General features: G+C 41.9%; 1 protein-coding gene across 1 annotated transcript; it reads left to right on the top strand.

The window, feature by feature from the left end:
- Nucleotides 1–5,097: 5,097 nt before the first annotated feature.
- On the top strand, nucleotides 5,098–18,903 carry spon2a (spondin 2a, extracellular matrix protein). The gene is made up of 6 exons (XM_067599052.1): nucleotides 5,098–5,348; nucleotides 9,236–9,464; nucleotides 11,356–11,576; nucleotides 15,951–16,142; nucleotides 16,534–16,705; nucleotides 18,199–18,903. The coding sequence occupies exons 2-6, from the start codon at nucleotides 9,239–9,241 to the stop codon at nucleotides 18,384–18,386; spliced, it is 999 nt and encodes a 332-aa protein (XP_067455153.1). The 5' UTR covers nucleotides 5,098–5,348; nucleotides 9,236–9,238; the 3' UTR covers nucleotides 18,387–18,903.
- Nucleotides 18,904–20,517: the final 1,614 nt, after the last annotated feature.

Genomic DNA, 20,517 nt, shown 5'->3' with positions numbered 1-20,517 from the left:
GAGAAACTTTCCCCCTTTCAGCATATGAACGTGCAAACAGCCTTCTAGTGTCAAACTCATAGATCATCCTGCACAGTGAGGCTCAAACACCCAAGTCAATTGATAAGCAAACCACATTTTTGAGTGAAGGGGGACTCTCTGGGTACCATGAATGTCTGTAAAAATGTTGTCCTTTTCAATAGTTGTTGAGACATTAAATTAAACCTAATTTTAAACCTGTCAACGCCAAGCTGACAAAAGAGGAAAAGTTGAGGGATCACCAAAGTCAGAAGGCTTCATCCTCTGGGGATCATGCATATTTGCACTAAACAGTAATCAGTCCAGTGGTTGTTGAGATATTTCAGTCTAGACCAAACCAGCTGGCCGCCAATGTGCCATCCCTACAGAGTTGTCTTACTTATTTTGACTAATACTTACTTCATTCTTAACATTTTTATGGCTACTTGGAAACAGCGGTCAAAATAACAGCAGTCACATACTGTACTTTACTGGCCAGTTTCTGTCGAAGTGAAAGACAGGCAGATTATGTAACAGCGTGAGTATACAAGGTTCTGGTTTAAGGAGGCCCAGGACGCGAGCAGTATTTTAACAGACCTGATTCACACACACTTCAAACACATTGTGGCTCGCTGCTTCCGAAGTCTCATACGGAATTGTGCAACAAAGTGCAGCAGAGCATCATCCACCTATCCCAGCGCCATACGTTACCCCTGTCAGCACCCATGCAGGGAAGCCGGATTTTCTTATTTGTTTGTTTAGTTCAAGAGGAGGAAGAGGGTAGGGGGTGTGAAAGCCTCAGGGATTTGATCAGGTGTGGGAACACATTGGTCAAAGCAGTAAAATGGGAGCACTGGTTCTCATAATGCTGCTGGGTAAGTAGCTTTGGTTAACTGCTCTGTAAAATGGGTCACCCTGCTTAGATAACTTCTATTGGTTTTAGTGAGTGGGTCACTAAACGAAAAAACAGCTGAAAACGGAGCAAAGGTCATTAAAGATTATTTGAGCGAAGTTCTGAGCTGAGAACATCAACCAGGTAAAATTAGATCAGGATGTGTGTGTTTGTGCTATAACATATCCACATGTCTGCGTGATGAATTAGTCTCCAGACAGATGACCTATCCCACTTGGAGGGATCGTACTACCAACCCCAAAGCCGAGTGGATAAATATTTGCCTTCGGTTGTCTTTGGAATGATTAAATATTATTCCAGCCACTGAATGACTCAGATGTTGCATCATCATCAGACAGCACCAGCTTTTGTTTCCTTTTTAATAGATACTGCGCTGCGTCTTTTATTTGTCCAGCTCTAATTCATTAATTGTCTTGAAGTATATGTTTGGTGATATCCTGTATTTTTCTTATTGTCAACAAATCCCATGAAAAGACCAAAACCAATGATGAATTGACCTATGTAGCTAAAGCTATTACTCCTCAGTGCCACAGACTCTTGATGTTCAAAAACTGTTAAAAACACATCAGTGAGCTACACTATTGCACTGCTGACATGCTCCCACATCACCATGAACACGCCCACTGTAGTTTATTTTGAGTCAATTCCACATACACGGACCTGCTGCCGTAAATACTCATTCGAACACCAAATGTGTATTAATCCCCGACTGAAAATAGTCCCCAACAAATGTTCTGTTTACTCCTGTTTGAGTAATGTTTGCTAAAAAACTACAGTGCCCAGCTAGGACATTATTAAGCATTTTTTAAAATGATATACTTGTGACCCATTTTTAAAGATTTACGTCTTTAGAAGGAGCAAATGTGCTTGCCTGAGTGCCACAGATGGCATAGGGAAATCAGAAAACATTGAGAGATGGACTAACACATTGTTTGTTTTAGTCTTTTCATGGGATTTGTCAATACAAAATAAAATAATACCAGGTACATCTTTTAACATTTCTATATAAAATGAAGCTAACCAACCATGTACTATATTATTAAACTATCTGTTTATTTGCTTCGTCCAACAAGTATTCCCATACTCTTCTTCCATAATATTGGAACACAATACACCGACAACATTGCCATCTGTTCTTAATGATGCTCTTTTCTTGTGTCTGTCTGTCTAGAGGCTTTGCTGCGGTGAAGCCGAGACACTGGAGCTAGTATGGCAAGAGCCCAACGCACTGTGATTAGCTCATGGTTTTCCTCTCATTGCTTCACTCGCTTGGCTCGCGCAACTTTGACATGCGCACGTGATTGACAGGAAGGAAAACCTTCAGTTATCTTGGAGATTTGCGTCAGTCAGGCAAACTGCACTCCTTCTGCTGCTGTATCTGGTGTCCTAATGCTGGCGTTCGTGTGTGTGTGTGTGTGTGTGTGTGTGTGTGTGTATGTGTATGTGTATATGTGTGCGCTGCAGAGTGTGGTTTTATTGTAAACTATGAACCAGAGTGGCCCAAGTTCAGACTTTGAATCATTTTGTGTGTCCACTCACGCATACTCACACCTCTGCATTTAACACTGCGTCTGTGACATTTCACATTAACATGAGTCAATCTGGAGACTGAGTGCACTAACATTCATCAGCGGGCAGCAGCAGGGGAAATGTGGGGTTTTCCCATAACCTACTTTCAATTGCACAAACAGATATATAGATAGACAGTAGATGGATGGATTGGTGCGGATAGATGAAGAGAGGAGTGAGAAACTGTTTTGATGATGGAAAGGGGGGATGAAAGATAGAGAGGAATGAAGGAAGAAAGCAAGCCACAGATGGAGAGGGGGTGTAATTATCCCCGCCAGGCGTAAGCCTGGAGGGGATCATACATTTGGTCATGTGTATGTGCGTGTGTGTGTTCGTGCGCGCGTGCGTGTGTGTATCTGTCAACTAATCTTGCGTACTACTGGACCTATCAGGCTAATATTTTTTGTGTACATTTATGACTGTATGCTCAAGGACCTCTCATGGTTGCAGTGATTCACAATTTTTGAAAAATCTATTTTATACCGTCATTGACTGCTGACTCCTCTTAACCGGCCGGTAGGGGCCGCAAGTAATCAACAACAGCTTCAGTTTGGAATCTTGTTTCTGCTCGGGACCATAGATGTGTAAAGAAACCCTAAAACTTGATACAGGGTCGGAGGCGGGGCCCCGTTCATTGCTATGAAAGTTGCTCAGTGACGCATGAAGCCAAAGAAGCCACTTCCCACGGTAAAGAAATTACCCAGATGAATGCATACTGAGCATGCTCACTGGAGTCTGCCAGCTGAGACAGCTAACTTCCAGTTTAGCCCTCCGGCTAGCTTGAATTGGGATAAAACAATTCACTTGTGTGGCTCTTCTAGGCTTTCCAAATGTTATTGGACCGGATGGATCAAATTCTGATCGTGAAACGAGTCATTTTGTGAAAAATGTATCCACTGTTTTACAGCCACTCCTTTTCCCATGATTGTGTGCGGGAAAAATGTTCTTTGGGCCCCTGTCTGACCCAGAAGTTGTAATTCCACGATTTAGCCACTATGTCAAATTGGCTTCAAAGCCCGGCACTGTTCCTGTGGGCTTGTTAGGTACAACCAATCAGGCCTTGTTGCCATGTTAGATTAATTGGCGACACTTAACTTTGGTACCTTGAGAGCAGGTTGTGTCGTGAATTCAAATAAACACTGATAAGATTCCTTATGAGCACATCGGAAAGCTTTGACTTTTTTCTTTTCAGCAGTCCTTGCCATTTTACGACATGTGTTACAACATCGCAAAAGGCATTTCCGCAATCAGCTAAGCTAAAAACAAGCCTTACCTAATCTGTTGTAGGCCACATTTTGGCTTTTGTCATGGCTCAAAAACATCCTTAGAAAGGTTTGGTCTCATCTTGAACTGGAGCATCTGCTGATTAATTCCATACACGTTATGTTATGATCTACTAAATCTAGGCACGATACAAAATGACTAAATCCCTGTTTTGGTTAACTTCGCCGCCATCTTGACTTGTCACTTGGCGGAGGTCTGCACTCTAATGAGTGCACTCCTCTAGTTGTTTATTTGATTGATTATGACTGCGGGACACAAAGACCAGTCAAATTGTTAACTGATCCAAATCTAATCCGACTTCTCCTCTTTCCTGTCTGCTCCTCTTTGTCTCGCCTCATTCCCAGGAGGTTAATAGCAGAGCCATACCGTGACGTGGCCGAGTCTTGGCTTTGCAGATCCCAAATTTGCAAAGTTGTCTTAAAGATCTGGCTGATGTTAGCCAGGTCATCTGTGAGAGGGTTGATAGTGCAGATCTAAGCCCTAGCCAGGGTATGTTTGTGCATTTGAAGTAGATTGTTGAATGAAATATTAATCCTACCAAGAGGCTGACTACTTTGTTGCATCATGGCCGTGGATAATGGTCAGGAAAGTAACCAAAAATTCTAAGAGTTCATGCGGCCTCATGTAGTCTGCGCCTTGACACGTTGATAAGTGAGTGGCGGCCGGTAACAGAAACCTCCCTGGTTGTCCATGTGTGTACCAGCTGTGGGAACTGGTGACCACACATCTCTGACACACACACACACACACACACGTACACCCTGACCTTAAAAAAAGGGGTTCCTCGGCTGAGATCACAGCTGGATCTGCCACAGCACCGAACTATTTAAAGGGAAAAAGACCGCAGCCATTTAAAAACCCTTTGATTCTCAGCAAGTGCAATCAGAACATTACTGCCGAAACAAAAGCCCGTGCTTCCACCCAGACTCCACTCGTCTGTTATCCAGGTTGCATGTCTGTGCGTGAAAACCCTATTTCTCATTTCTCCCTCTATTTTTCTGCCATTATTCAGCAACTCTACACCTCTCGAGTCTTGAAAGCGGGAGCTGAAGAACAGGGTAAAAAAATACACAATGCTGAGTGGTGTATGTTAAGAGAGGCCAATATGGTGTTGATTACCTTGTCAGCACTGAGGTTGCTGAGTTTACACAGCCACTGAAAAACCAGAGAGAGAAAGGGAGAGAGACGGAGGAGAGAAAGATAGAGGGAGAGAAGAGAAGGACAGTGGAGGAGAGGAGTGGAGGCTGTTAACTGCCTTTCCATACAAGGAGAGGTAGGGGGAGAAAAGAGGAGGAGGGGGAGGAGAAAGCGAGAGGGAGTGAGGGAAAAGGGAGAGAGAGAGAGAGAGGAGGGTAACGTGAGGAGATACAATGAGAGAGAGAAGGGAGGAGGGAAGAAATTTGGAAAGAGAGATAAAGACGGAGGATAGAGGGATAAAGGCTGATAAGGTTGCACCAGACAGCCAGTTACAGTGGAGCGAAGGAGAGGAGACAAGTGAGTGAGCGGAGCTGTATCCTCTCTGAGGTCCCGACAGTGCGATCCTGCTGCAGCTTCTGTCTGTCACTGACTGACTGATCCAACACAGGTAGGACGCACACTGAGCCTCCATTCATTCTCTGCTCAGAAAGAGACTGAAAGTGCAAGTGTGAATGCTTTCTTATTTAGTCACATCAGATCCAGTGACTTTCTTTTTCTTTGGAAGATGTTTGAAGATGCAAAGTGCTTTTAAAATTTGATGTAAGACTTGAATATTATCAGAAACTCAACACATAGAAGTAAAAGTACTCATTTTGCAGAACAGCAGTATTCAGAGTGTTATATAGTTGTACATATTATATTACTTGATGAGTATTATCGATACTTTAACATGTAAACAGCATTTTAATGTTGCAGCGGTTCAAGGAAGCGGTGGAGGAAGTTTGAACTCAGTTATATGCTGTATAGTTTAATCTATAAAAATGCATCATATTCTCATAAACTCATCCTATATTTTAATAACAGTAATTATAGCTGTCAGTGTTATGTGTGAAAAGTGTAGTATTTCCCTCTGACAAGTCATAGAGTTTCAAGTCGAATCAAATGGAAATATTTAAGTTAACAAGTGCCTCAGAAAAGGAAAATGTACTTTCCACCGCTGAATTTATGGCTTTTTTTTTTGTTGGAATCACATCTTTTCAAATGGACGTCTCATTTGGTTGATTTATCACATCGCTGAATACAAATCTATAGTCACTGAAATCACACATCTATAATCATTTTTGCGTAAATTTCCACATTTGTAGCTACTTAACCATCATTTTCCATTTGTGTACAATATAGAGGTATATGCACTCATGCGCTGTCCTTTCTCTGAGGTCTTGCTGCTGAAAATGTGGTTTTAGTTAAGTACTTCAGGCAAACCTAACCTTCTCCCCTCACTTTCCTCTCTGAACTGTTGCCTACGCTGTCATGATTTCCCCTCCGCCTGCATGAGAAACAGTCAAGTTTCTGACCTCCTGTTGTGATGCATGCCTGACCGAGTGTGTCTATCTGTCTGGGGGTAAATATATATATGTGTAAAGGAGAAATGGTGTGTACAAGTATTTGCACAATATGGATAAATGGACAAAAAAGGTGATTAAAGACAAAGAGAGACATCTCTTTCTTCAGCATAATTCTCAAATCCACCACTCAACACCAGTGAACAGCAGATTTTTGAGAAAATCTTATCACCTCCCCACCATCTCCTTGTTAAAAATGAACGCACCTACTGCTGTGCGCACAAATCTGCACTTGTGCGTGCATACCTGCATGCCTGTGTATATGAGATGAGGTGAATGTGTGTATTATCTCTGCATGAGCCTACTGTAATTACACAGTGAAGGTGCCCACGGGGCGGCAGCCGCTACAGTTGGCTCCTCGCCACATCCCCTCGTTTTATTGTGTCTTGTGCCTGAGAGGCTTGCGTTGAATGATGAGATCAGGCCTGTAGTGTGTGTGTGTGCGTATATATGAGTGTAAAATTTATGTCGACTGGAAATAAGAGTGTGCCTCTGTACAGAATGCATCAATAAATACCATACAGTCTATTATTATTACTGTACTGTATGTATTCCCAGCAGCAGCAGACATCAGCTGGTTGCAGGTCTATGTGCTGACTGATAAAGTTCAGTGTGTGAGTGTGGGAATTCAAGAAATGTCTCTTTAGTGTGTTATAGTGTCAGTATGACAAGTTCAGAGGGAAGGTCAAAGGGTGCACTGAACCAGAGATGATTGCTATGGCAACATATGTCACATGACAGCCACTCACTGTCCAGACTGGCCTTATAGTGCATCAAAAACAAGTAATTTTAGACAGAAAAGATCATGTTCAGTGTGCGCACCAGTACATTTTTATTGCTGTGTGTTCTTCTGGTTAAGAAAGTTTGATCTTCCTTGCCTGGAATGCGTTTGTAAATGTGTGTGTGACATAGACATATAGAGGAAAAAAGGGCTAAATCTTTGCAACAGCTTGTGACAGGACTGACCTCCTTTTCTATACTAAACACAGTGGAGGGAGCAGACGGGACAGTAGCAGTTAAGATTGCATACTAATGTGAAAAAGGTCCAGGTGGTGAACTTCCATTCACCCGAGCCCACAGTGCTCGATCACAAGTGCAGGACAGAATCTGCTTATTGTCAGCCTGAAAATAATATTACTATGTCTTTATTCCAAAAGAAAGTTACTTTTTGGAGCGAGTTTAACATCTCAACCTGGAGCTTTATCTGCCTCCTGCAGAGCTGCAAAATTGCAGCCAGTGAGATGATCAGATGACTGAGCAGTGAGATCAAAGCTGGGCTCTGTGTCTCCATACTCGAGGTATTTTTATGGCCGGCTATTAAACTGTGCAGTGGTTAATATACATTTAATGGAGACTGGGAATTGATAAAACACTCCGTGACATATAAGGCTGCGGTCAGAAAAGTGTCAGAGTTGGAGTTTTGCAGCTATATTGGCAGAGTAATACTATCTGACCTCTGGAAATAGACTTCAGGGACAATGTGCAGCAGGACATGAGTCTTGTGTGTGTGTGTGTGTGTGTGTGTGTGTGTGCACGCATGCGCATTGGTGTTTGCGTGCACATGCATGTGTGTTTGTGTGTCCGTCGACTTGCCCAAATTTAACTGTCTGCATTCTGCAGCTGCTTGGAGGTTTAGTTATAGTATACTGTAGTAACCCATAGAAATCTGCCATCAAGTCATAAAATGTCATCTCAAAGGTAAAACATCTGCCAATAAAATAGGAAATGGGTGAAATAACATCACTTTTCTTTTCCAGAGCACTAAGAATTTTCTTGAAGTACAAAAGGTGAAAGTGTTCTCAGCACTATATTGAAAAAAGGCATTTCACTACTAAACTAAACTAACTGTGTCACTCGAGTGTCAACTTTCTCTTAGTGGCTTTCTGGAGTAAATTAAGGTAGAGATGTTGTTGCAGTAGATACACATACTCTCACACGCAGTAGAGTAGTTTTGTTTGTCTGTCTGGAAACAGACGGCGGGTCTAGGAGAGCAGAGACGGAATAAGAATTTGGGTGGGGAAGGGCAGAGAGATGGATGTGTGTTCAGAGGGAAGGAGTGCAAAAGAGACAAGTAGCATGGCACTGATTCATCTCTTGGATCCTGGTAAAAAAAATCCACACCAGCAATGTCAGGGAGCAAACACTCAGCTCAGGTGCACATATACAAAAAGATGAAAACACAAGTGGTTACTATCAAGTTTCTTTGCACTGCATGATAACATACAATATAAGGCTGAGGGAAAATGTGTTTGGAATTATTATGCACGTGCCCTCTCCCCTTTCCGCCTTGTCAGTGAATGGTCAGTCGGTGAGGTCAGTAGAGCAGCGGAGCAGACAGGATTTGCATATATCCTTCGGGATGTCATCCATGTTGTTTTATTTTAGGACAGCTTCTGTAGCAGACATTACCACGACAGTGACGAATGTTAACCGTTTTGCCGTGTAGCCACAGATTGGCTGTGGACCAACACACACTCGGCCTAGCCCGAGAGAATGGGAGAATTTATTTTTTTTAACGAAGGCTCGAGGGTCAATGGGTTCAATAAGCTTTGTTCTGAGATAAAATGGATGAGTTGTGATACCAGGGAAGGGATGTGGAATTTCCACCCCTTCTACTGATTTTCCAGTGTTGTCTGGGTTTGGTTTCCTAAAAATTCATGTTGAGATCCTTTCATGTGTTTGCCGATGGACAAATATTACATGCCAAAGTACTTCTGAGAGACTTATTTAACAGCTTTATGATTTTAATATGTGCCACAAATTTCATGGTAATCCAGAAAACTCAAAAGCAGGAGCAGCATTTTTTTCTACAATCATCATCATTGGTGTTTCTGCAGAGAACCTGACCATGTGTAAAAACTAGATACAGTGCATCCATACTGAGGTTGAGTAACGCTTACACGACCATTCTTCATTCGTCTGTTTCTTCCAGATAATGTCATCAGAACACCTGGCCTGTGGTTGGCTGCAGCAGCTGCTCATTGTGCTTTTGAAGCTTTGCCTCACTTTTGCTGGGCCTCTGCGACCACTCAATGGGACAGAATGCACAGCCAAGGGTCCTGCTTCCTACATCCTGGTCTTTACTGGTCACTGGAGCCCGCAGGCCTTCCCAAAGCAGTATCCGCTGTTCCGGCCCCCTGCACAGTGGTCCAAATTCCTAGGTGAGAAAGCGACAAAATTGCACACTTCTTATGTACAGTTTGACCATTGCATGATATTGCATTGAGTTATGGCAGAGAGAAGGACATTATTTGACCTCTAACAGTCATGTAGTTTCCATTTCAAGAGGAGAAAAATAAGGGATAAGGATGGCGACTACAGTGCTCCTCATCATGTGTTAGAGGTTTAAGGCCTCATTGTCAGCATACACATATTTACACAGACACATACACAGAAGTTAGAGATGTTAATGAGCAAAGCAGTGAGAGTCAGATGGCAGTACAAACGACAGCCTAAATGCTACCAGATGGGGTTTCTCTAGCTTCTGTCCAGCCATATCTTTAATATTTCTCTATTTCTCTCGATCTTTCATCCTTTCCCACATTTCTGCTGGTTTACCGCAATGTTGGCAGTAAAAACTGGAGTGGAGGTTTCGGGGTTGGTGAAGGTGGGTGATGATAGTTGGGGTGTGGCAGGGTCAGACCGCTTACCTCAGAGCCAGGAGGAAGGAATAGAAGAAGAGATTCAGGCCCTTCTATTCTGTTTTTTTCCAAGTCGTGGAGCATAGGATGGATGGCAGATGTTTGCGTGTATGCACGTATGTATGTGTGTGTTAGACTACTCTTGTGCATTGCTATCTGTGGTGGCTGTGGCTTTGTCTGATTTCCAGCTCTCCCAGTAGTGCCCTGCTGCCCTGCCAGAGGATGATGGTCTACTTACTCCATATAGAGCCAGGAATCGGAGATTCTGACACACCCATAATGGCTTTAATGTGTCAGGGTCCTGGGCACCGGTGGACAGGAGGGGGACAAGGAATGGGCTTTGTCACAGGAGAAGAAAAACACAAGGGCCTCAATGGGCTGACAAAAAGAATGCTGGAAATGGAGTTTGTCACAGCACAAAGAAAAGCATAATCTGTCGAGGCGTTTAGGGGCCTGCAATGGTTTTGTATTGCTTTATTGTGGAGACCAGGGGGCAAGGGACCAAGGACACTGCCATAAGGAAAATGGATGGAGTTTGTCACGACCATAAAAAAACCCAAGCAATAGAGAGGGCGGGAAGTGGGCTTTAACGTCTTGGTGGGGCTTAAACGTGAGGCGTTATCGAATTTCAAGGTCTTGACGCTTGTGGGAAATTTGTTAGGATGGAAATGCAATTAAGTGCATAAGTAATGGCAGTTTGGGGAGAAACAAGATAGTGTGTGAAGTGTGCTGGGCACGTTGTGTGTGTGGCTCAGTGTGTGTGTTAATACATGTGTCACGAGTGTTTAAGTATGAGTGCATGGTTGTGTGTGTGTGTGTCTGTATGCAGCTCTGAAAAGTGAGTTAAGGCAGAACCATCAGAGCATTTGTCAGTGTGTTTCTGGCTAACCTTACTCTGCCCTTAAAACCACTGGCCCAGGCCAGTGGCTCTGTGGGTTTCAGTATGGAGCTCCAGGACCTGCGGTACAAACAGTTTAACCTAAATATGACTCTTGATTCGTAACAGGTTTCAAAATCAACTAAATATGAGAATGTGAAGCAAATGGTTCTGTTGGCCTAAAGGGTATGAAAAGGAATCAGTGAAGGTTTGTTTTTGTCCTCCGTTTGGCTGCTGACTCTGAGATCCTGACCTATCTCCTGGCAGCCCCAGCTTGTCTTGTGGTTTTATCAGAGATAGATGGAGAAAAGATGTAACTATAACCGTGAAAAAATGCCAAAGAATTGCAATTTCTTCTGAATTATCTGTTTAAATGCAGGAAGTAGGAGGCAGCCATAGAAATACATACAGGCTCCATGGTGGAAATGATCTCACCGTCTGGCTGAGGCTCTGTGGTACTTCATTGACATTGATATGCATTCCAGTGAATAAGCATCTTACTCCAGTCTTCTCCTCTTTCTTGTGTTTCTTTAGCGGTGAGCCATAATCGCCATTTTCGTCTGTGGGAGGAGGGAGCTCCAGCCAGTGCAGGGGTGCAGAACTTTGCTGAAATCGGGGTCACGGTGGAGCTAATGAAGGCAGCCAAAGAGGCAAGAAAGAGACGCACGGTTGGCGCCATGTACCGAACAGCCGGCATCCCTAATGGCATCGGGCACAGCTCCACCGAGCTGCTCATGCAGCCCCGGAGCTCACTGGTAGGCACAATAAAACTTAAGTAGAAGCAATACTCATTCACAAAAAGCACACATGTGCTCACAGTTGCTCATGACACAGTAAGTCACACAAATAGTCTGTTTGACTAAATCTATTCAGTCATCCGGTGACCCGGGCCATCCCATAACACTGTCCATCCGCTCTGACAAAACAGTTCACCAACTTCTTTCCACTATTCAATGTTAGACTATGTTTAGCTCAAGCGCTGAAGCCCTGTAGCCACAAATGCCCACATCCATCCTGTGCAGTCTGCACTCTGTCTGCTGCCTGTCCCGCTGAACTCTGGGAGTTCAGGAGAGGGGCCTAGGATGAAGTTTAGTAAAAGTTCGGAATAGTCCAACATTTTGAGAAATACACTTATTTGCTTTCCTGTCGAGAGTTAGATGAGAGAATAGATACCACTGTCATATCTGGAAACAGGGTGACAGCTAGCCTGGATCTGTCCAAATCCAAAGATGTCCAAAATCTGTGCATATCTTACATTGGTTTTGTACTAATTCAACAAACAAGATATAATGTGCTGGTAAGTAGATTTTACCTTTGGGAACAGCCAGGATAGCTGTTTCCCCACTGTTTTCAGGCTTTATGCAAAGCTAAGTTCACCACCACTCCTGGGTCCAGCTTCATATTAACAGAAAAAGTGGTATTGATCTTCTCACCTAACTCGATGCAAAAAAGCATATTTCCAAAATTGTTGAGCTGTTTTTGTACTGCAGAGGGTAAATCATAGATTTTTCTATCTTATTACCTCTATCTTAATGCAAAACCTTCATGCTCATATATAGTTTTAGAGAGTTGGTTGCTGTAATGGTTCCTCTTCTCCATACTGGCCTTGAAGTGAACTCCTTGCATGACTACGATGGACGAGATGGTGGACAGTCCTTATTTCATGCAAAACTGTATTCTAATGTGCAGCCAAAGCTAATGTGAGGCTTCAGCAGTCTGAGTTAGACGACCAAGAGAATATTTTCTGAGGATATTTTTAGAACAAATTCCCTGTTTATGTTCTTATCCCTCCATTGCAGCTCAGTGAGTGGGGAAATGCAAAGAGAGACATTTGCACTAAAAAAACTAACTTGGAAGATATGCACTTGATTTGACCTGCTCAACTGTTGAAGCCTCATATTAGCTTTGACTGAACGCTAGGAAGCAATTTTGCTCAAAATGAGGAGGGTACATTTTCACCCATATCTCATTGGAGTAACTGGAGGAAGGAAACAGGATGGACAAGAGAAAAGATTACAGCAATCAGCAACTCTTTTAACGTACATATGCGCATCTAAGTCTATCTTGTGTTAAGATAGATTTGAATGAATCAAAACCTGTCCTTTAAGGTTAATAGTTTGACATTTTGGGAAATACAAACTAATCCATAGGGTTAGGGTTAGGATTAGGGTTAGGGTGGACATTTTTGGAAATACGCCTTTTTACTATCTTGCTGAGAGTTGGATGAGAAGATCGATATACCACTCTCATCTTTGTACAGTAAATATGAAGCTACTGCCAGTGGGTGGTAAGCTTAGCTTAGCACAAAGACAGGAAGATATCTCGTTTGTTTAATCCATACCATGGTATAAAAACAAGGAACTGTGGTTTTTTGGCCAGGCGCAGTGACTTCCTAGAGTCATTGTAAACAAATGAGATAAAATGTGTTAATTAGTGAGTTTTAGAGGTGCTGGTAGGTGAATTTTGTTACCTTTGTACAGACAAAGGCTAGCTGTTTTCCCCTGTTTCAAGTCTTTAAGCTGAGCTAACAGGCTGCCAGCAGTAACTTCATATTGAACAGACAGATATGAGAGTGGTATCTATCCAGAAAGCAAAGCTTTGGCTGCTACAATTACCTTGGTATGGAGCTCACGGTGGGCTGATAGCTGCATTTTCAGTTATAGTACAACTTTGCTTGTCAGGTACCAATGCCAAATAGTGAGTGAGTCTGGGAGCAAAGGTCAAGGCAGCACTCTTTTTTTGAGGCTTGAGCTAAATTTGAGGCAAGGGCTTAAACAAAGGCAAAGGATTTGAGGTAGGAATGAGGTATGGCACTGTGGAAAAAAGTCAGACTATTTTGCCAAGTTTAAGCGAGAAATAAAGTATCCCTTTATGTGTTAAACATATGTAGCTGATGAATGAGAAGGAAAGAGGTGAAGAGGAAAGGCGTTTTTAGAAATAGGTGTGCCTGCCTGAAGTCTGGTGACCTACATTTGTTTATTGGTTATTCCACTGCCTGAACCCGGGGGCTCTGAAAAATCATAAACAACCCTGTTGGAGGGCATCTTTGGTAAGTACTTGCCATAGACAGCAGCTTAACGGCTGTCGTCTAGCTACGTGATGTGTGTTGCTGCTTTTAAATGGGTCTGTCTGTTTTTAGATCAGTGGACAGTAAGGCAAAAAAAAGCAGAGTAGGGCAATCGCGTGTTGTTGTAGAACGTGACAATGACAGACTGGGTGATGTGAATCTGCTGACAGCTTAATCTGTTATTCAGATTTTCGGTCTGTCTGTTTGACACTCTCTCCCGCACACACGTTTTTGAATCCCATCCTTTCCTCCTCGCTACAAACCAAAACATTCATAAGCAATGCCCATAAAATCCCAAACACATATGATTTCTATCTCCATATTCCTGAGCCGCCTGCTATTGCTGTTTAATGTGCAACTCAAAACAGACAGATAACATCAATTAAGTACCATTAAGGGTCCTATTGGCATTATTCTTTAAGACTCAATATTTTGTAGGATCAAAGAAAATGGGACAACAGCTGTGTATTAAGCTACTAGTGCTACTGGACTGTATCGCATGTTTTCTAGGACGGTTTGTTCTCTCCAGGGCTCTGTGGAAGATTTGCTATGATGGAGAAAAAGTGAGAAGAATCATGGGAGCTTTGAGTAACTGTCTGTGCTCTGGAGATACTTCTTGGCCTGTATATTGCAAACCACCATGGTCTGATCAAGCCAGTGACGAGGGATACCCCTGAGTAGACATCCTTACTGAGTGGCCCAATGGATCTAGCAGGAGGGCTTCTTGGAAAAACCGTTGTTTCAGAGGAGGATGAGACGGACAAGAGGAGGGAAGAAAGGAAGGAAGGAAGGAGGGGTAAGAGAAAGATTTCTGAAAAGCAACAGAGCTGCTTCTGATTTGGTCTCTCTGTTTCTCGCTGTGCGTCACAGGCAAGAAACAGACCCCATGTGTCATGCTGACACTAGCTGCCTCTTGTCCCGTGTGGTTTGTTCTGCCTGGTGAACTGGTTTGATCTCTGTTCCAGCACTCTTCCATCCAGCCCTCTGTCCGATTTCAACCCACCCTTTCCTCGCAATCCAAAACCATCCAAGCCCACCCATCCTATCCCAAGCTCTTAGCAGCTCAGCCCAGGTCCTCAAATATCAGTCTGCAAGTGGGTAGGCGTTTCCAAATGTGCTGTTTTCTGGGCGTCTGCCACCTCAGCGTGTGCTGACCCCCAGGCCACTTCCTGTATGAGGTCACTAGCTCTCAGGAAACATCCATCACACAGGAGACACAGGCTAACCCTGCACAGGAAAGTGAGTGGGTGCATGCATGCACACATATGCAATCCCACAGTCCCTGCATTTATAAATTACACACTTTATAAATCCTGGCATCAACAGTATGTGTGTGAGATGTCATGCTCATTGCATTTATTGTCCTAGCTATCTTGCTTTTTTTTTATTCCTGTAACAGACAAGGGTGGGGGTATCAAAATAGCTAAATCTAGATCTACCTTCTATTCCTATTCTCCTCAAAAGAGCTGTGTGTCAGCTCATATTCATCCAGAATGCTGCAGGGAGACCTTTCATTGAAATAATCATCTCACATGTGCTTAAATCACTCCATGAGTGAAATAGGGCTGATTATAATCTCTGTCTTCCTGTGATTAAAATATTGCATTTTCTTTGTAGTTTCACTTGCAGTTACAATTTGACACAGCAAAGACAGAGAAGAAAGCATCAAGTCATAAATGCAATATCAATATTCACATACAGCACATGCTGTATAAAACAATTATCTTGTGTAAGGGAGAAAAAAAAGAGTTCATTGCATTCTTCAAATTACTTCAACTTTATGACAAAAGGACATTTGGTTTGTAGACAAGCATTAAACACATAGGTAACATGAATACACTGATGACAATGAGCAGCAGCAATCTATAGTCAAGGACATAAAAATAATATATATAATATGTTATTAAGTGATGTTGGTCTATAATGGGATGTTTTGGGATATTTCATCTGTCTTTAATTGGGCTTTTTAAAAAAATGTCTCTCTCTGTTTTCTGTCTTAAACCAAATTTCCCTTTTAGACAATAAAGTTGAAACATTTGCTTCCTCTCTCTCTGGTCACCAGCTGTCTCTGATGGTGAAGATGATCCCCAGCCCTGACTGGTTTGTTGGTGTGGACAGCCTCAACCTTTGCGAAGGCAGCCAGTGGAAACAGGAAGTGACCATTGACCTCCAACCTTATGATGCGGGGACAGACAGTGGATTCACTTTCTCCTCTCCCAACTTCCCCAGCAGCCCCCAAGAAAACATCACAAAGGTGAGTAAGCTCTTCTGTTTGCAGAGTTCACGAGTACAAAAAAAAAACACGTAATTTGTTTGTACATTCACTCATATATTTAGTTGTTTATGCTTTCATTCCAGCATGAGACAAGACAAGGTGGATATACTTCATTTTATTCTTTAAATAGGTTAACAGCACATGGGAACGGGACGTCATTCTTAGCTGTCTCCACTTAAGTGATTGCTTGGCAGACCTCATGCCTGACCTAAAGTGGTTTGAGTAAAAAGGGCCTCTCTTACATAATCGACCATCTATCCCTGCCCAGCATGTGTTTTAAAGTGGGCTATTGTGTAGTTGAACTTTTTTTTGAGAATCTGCTGGCTCTCCTTATGAATTATGCCGGACTGTTCTTTTCTGTCTCCTTCAGATCACGTCTCAGATGCCAAACCACCCCGCCAACTCCTTCTACTACCCACGTCTAAAGGAGCTTCCACCAATCGCCAGCATAAAGATCATGAGGCAGAGCAGATCACCTGACCGTCAGACCCCCATGTCTAATCATATTCTGCCAAACTCTATCAATCATCAGCACTTCTCAGGTAAGACCACAGGACTCTCAGTCGGTGGTATGTAGACATTTTAACTAGAAAAAATTAAACCTTGGTTCAACTAAATGAGGTAACAGCAAAATGGCAAACACATAACATGGCATTTTACTGATTTGTATTGCATTAAAGTTATGATATGGTCCTAGTTCCCTTAGTTTAGTTTCTAATATAATTAGAAAAATGGCATTCCAGCCATTTAGTAACTTATATAAAGTTGGGGGAGTTGCATTAAAAAAGATCAAAATTGAAGCTGAGTTATCCTGATATTTAAAGCCCTGCTGCAGTTTGTAACAAAGGGCTTTCCATTAGGATTTGTAGTCTCCAAGCCCAAGCTGACGACTTCATCACAGTTATTTTCTCAAATGAATTTTCGCCTTGCATCATTTGGACGAATTTGACTGCTGGACCGTTTGTGTAGTCTGTGTTGATTCGACACAAACAGCCAATACACTGATTGCATAGACGTTATCTGTAAGGTAGCTGGCAACTACATGTGTTCAGCCTCTGACTGTCATTGCCGTCCAGTCATTCTCCTTTTCCCTATTTTCTCTGTAATAGAGAGACAAAAAACAATGAGTAAGTGTGATATTTTTGCTCAAGGTGATACATCTTAAATTCACGAAGATGTGTCTTAATGTCAATTCATGCCATCCCAGGTGAACTTGCATCTAATCATGTCTTTCTATTGACTTTGTACACAACTGTGCCTCCTCTAAAACTCACATTGTTTTCTGTCTGAACACAGTCAGACTTTAAAAAGTCCTGAAAGCCACAGAAGATATTATACTGTCTTCACACACTGAATAGTACTCCTTATTATGAGAAAACTGAACAGTGGATTGCCCCTTTAATGTACGTTTGCATAGTGCCAACATTTTCAGAATGGGAATGTAATCTACACTTATTGAAGATGTACCTTCTAAATGCAAGGGACTAATGACATGGGCTGATACTATAGATCCAGAAAGCACAGATATTGATAAAGTTACATTTTGCTGCATTTTTTATTGTTCGCTTTTCACTAAATCTCCAGTGTAAGTCATGTATAGTCATTGCAAAGAATACTGTTTATTGGTCACTTTGAAAGAAAGCAGTTAAAATATATACAGTATAGGCCTTTATATGGTAACACCCAAAATGGTAAACACAGTCATGAAGAACCGACACATCATGATCATGATCTTCACTGCGGTTTCTTGTCAAATCTGCCATCGGAAGATTTGAAGCACTTTTATTGGCCTTGATAAATCAAACTCATTAGACACATGGAGAGGAGTACTCTCAAAATGACATAAGTGGAGAAATGTTAATTTTTTCATCTGGCTGGTTAAATCAAAGGTGATAGTGGGTAAACTTTGACCCTCAGACCCCACTTTAGACACCCCTCCTCTATAAAAAACCTACAGATGCTACAAGAAAATGCAACACTCCCTTTGTTTTTCACTCAAACATACTTTTCTCATTCCTCTCTCCACTTAATACAGCGACACCACTGGATTGCGAAGTGTCTCTCTGGTCATCCTGGGGTTTGTGTCTGGGTCCCTGCTCCAAAGGCGGTGTTCGTCACCGCACACGCTACATCCTCTTGCGGCCGGCCAATGCTGGCGTCCCTTGCCCTGAGCTGGAGGAACAGGCTGAATGCGTACCACACAGCTGTATGAAACTCCAGTAGCCTACTGAGCACACAAGCGCAGATGCTGCCAGTATTCAACACTGGGACTCGTGTTATTACTGCTGGACTGAGAAATGCTGCTGCATCTTGAGCATTTCCTTGATAATGCAAAGGATTTTGGTCTTTGTCTCAGCCAAATTGTGGAAAAATAAGACTTGCTGCATTACCTGTGCAGCCCATTAGTTTTAGTGTATACACTCCTTCAGGGTGTACTTTAACGGCAAGAAAGGGATAATGAAGTGTAGCAGAGTGTTGGAGAAGTTTGTGTTGAGGTAAAAAGTGATTTTTATATTGAGAGGGAGATGCATGACAATGTGTCCCCTCAAAGCCCTGTATGAGAACAGTTCATAATCACCCACACATGCATTTAAACTGCACACTGATCACTGCACACCAGAGTTACAAATGCACACACTCTTACATGTAGGCAACACAAAATTCCTTACACATTCTGCATACTTTTACGGCATGGAGGCATTAGTTTAAATAGGTAACCTATACACGCTTGGCACATGCAGCTCTTTCAAAATAACCTCACACCCCGATTTATAAATATCACCTTTCACAAGAAACGACTAATGGCTGACTTGAAACTTAGAGCCAGTCTACAGTAGCTGGCCTATTTTATAACAAGATGCAGGTTTTTATAGAAAGAAAGAATTAATATTTGTATTATGATCTCTTTTGATATTTTAATGTTGAGATTTTGTATATACTGTATGATGTATCTTGTATAACTCATGAATAAATATGGAGGTGTGTTTTTCAAATAGGAAATGTCTGTGCTGCTTTGTTCCCCTGTGTGGCTTTCCAGTTGGAAAGTATCAATATGCAAAAGCAAAGACTAAATTTGAAACTCTTGTTGGACCGGAGAACATTCCTGACCTGTGCGTCTCCAGTAATACACAATGAAGTCAACTTATTTGTGTATGCCAGAACATCATTTTGCCAGTATTGACACTTCTTTATTTGTGTCCAAAGAACTTACAGCCTACATGCAAAAATACACAGCCATAAATATCACAGTATGAACGGGTTATGATGTCTTATATTAACTAAAATAGAAGTCACAGTAGGTCATATTTATAGATAAAAATTCTATCTATCCCAAACTTTATTACAAAGTTATTTTCCTTATTATATCTCGATGGTTGACAACTGAACGTAAATGCTAACTTTTTGTCAGTGTCAGTCTTTACCCAGAATATCCTTAGAAATACTGACTCCCTTCGCTGCTCTGCAATGAGGAGTTTGTGGCGGTGTAGCACCTCCTAGTGGTCCCAATCCACAACAACAACAATACCACTACCATGTCAACTATACTACACTGCAAAATAAAACAATAAAGAAAATAGATTTGTTGACAACTTCATTAAATGTGTCACTGCTGAATTTAATACTGAGGTGCTATGAAACCTTTCATTGTTTCTGAAACAGTTTCTGCATCTATGGTGGACTTTTAAAAGCCCTTTAGTAAAAGCTTCAGAGGTTCAGATGTAAAAAAAAATTAAAGAGATCAGAATTTTTAAATCCAAGTTGAAAGATAACAAGTTATAAGGAGTGTTGGGTTGCATCTATCTATCTATCTATCTATCTATCTATCTATCTATCTATCTATCTATCTATCTATCTATATATAGAACATTAATGAAAATAATTGTTAGTTGCAGCCTGAGAAAGTTGAGGCCACTTAGTTTAGACTGAAAAAACAGCCTCATGTGTCTGTTCCTAAAATAAAACAAAGTAAAATAAAATAATAAAGAGATAAAGGGTTTTCATGATAGACTGTGTAGCCCTAGGTCAGATTGATGTGACATTGTTTTTGTGTTTGTAAAGTAAAACCTACAATTGACTTGGTAAGATTTAGAGAATTTTAATGGTCTGAAATAAGAAGACAAGGTTTCCCCCAGGCACTACTTTAGCAGAGGTTATAAATTAACCTAATCTTAGTATCAGTTTAGTTAATACATTATAGATTAAATAGCTAAAAGTCATTACATATTTGCAGTGTGAAATACAAGTCATCTTTTCATTTAGTAAGAGGATGTTTTTATTTATGTTAGCAGAGGCGAGGTGGCCCAAAACACCGCAGGAAATCCTGACAGACGAAGCATCCTACAGCCACAGGCCG

The sequence above is a fragment of the Thunnus thynnus genome, chromosome 9 (genome assembly GCF_963924715.1).
Source record: "Thunnus thynnus chromosome 9, fThuThy2.1, whole genome shotgun sequence".
NCBI lineage: Eukaryota > Metazoa > Chordata > Actinopteri > Scombriformes > Scombridae > Thunnus > Thunnus thynnus.
The sequence above is the reverse complement of the archived record's forward strand: the minus strand, read 5'-3'. Positions and strand labels throughout refer to the sequence as shown.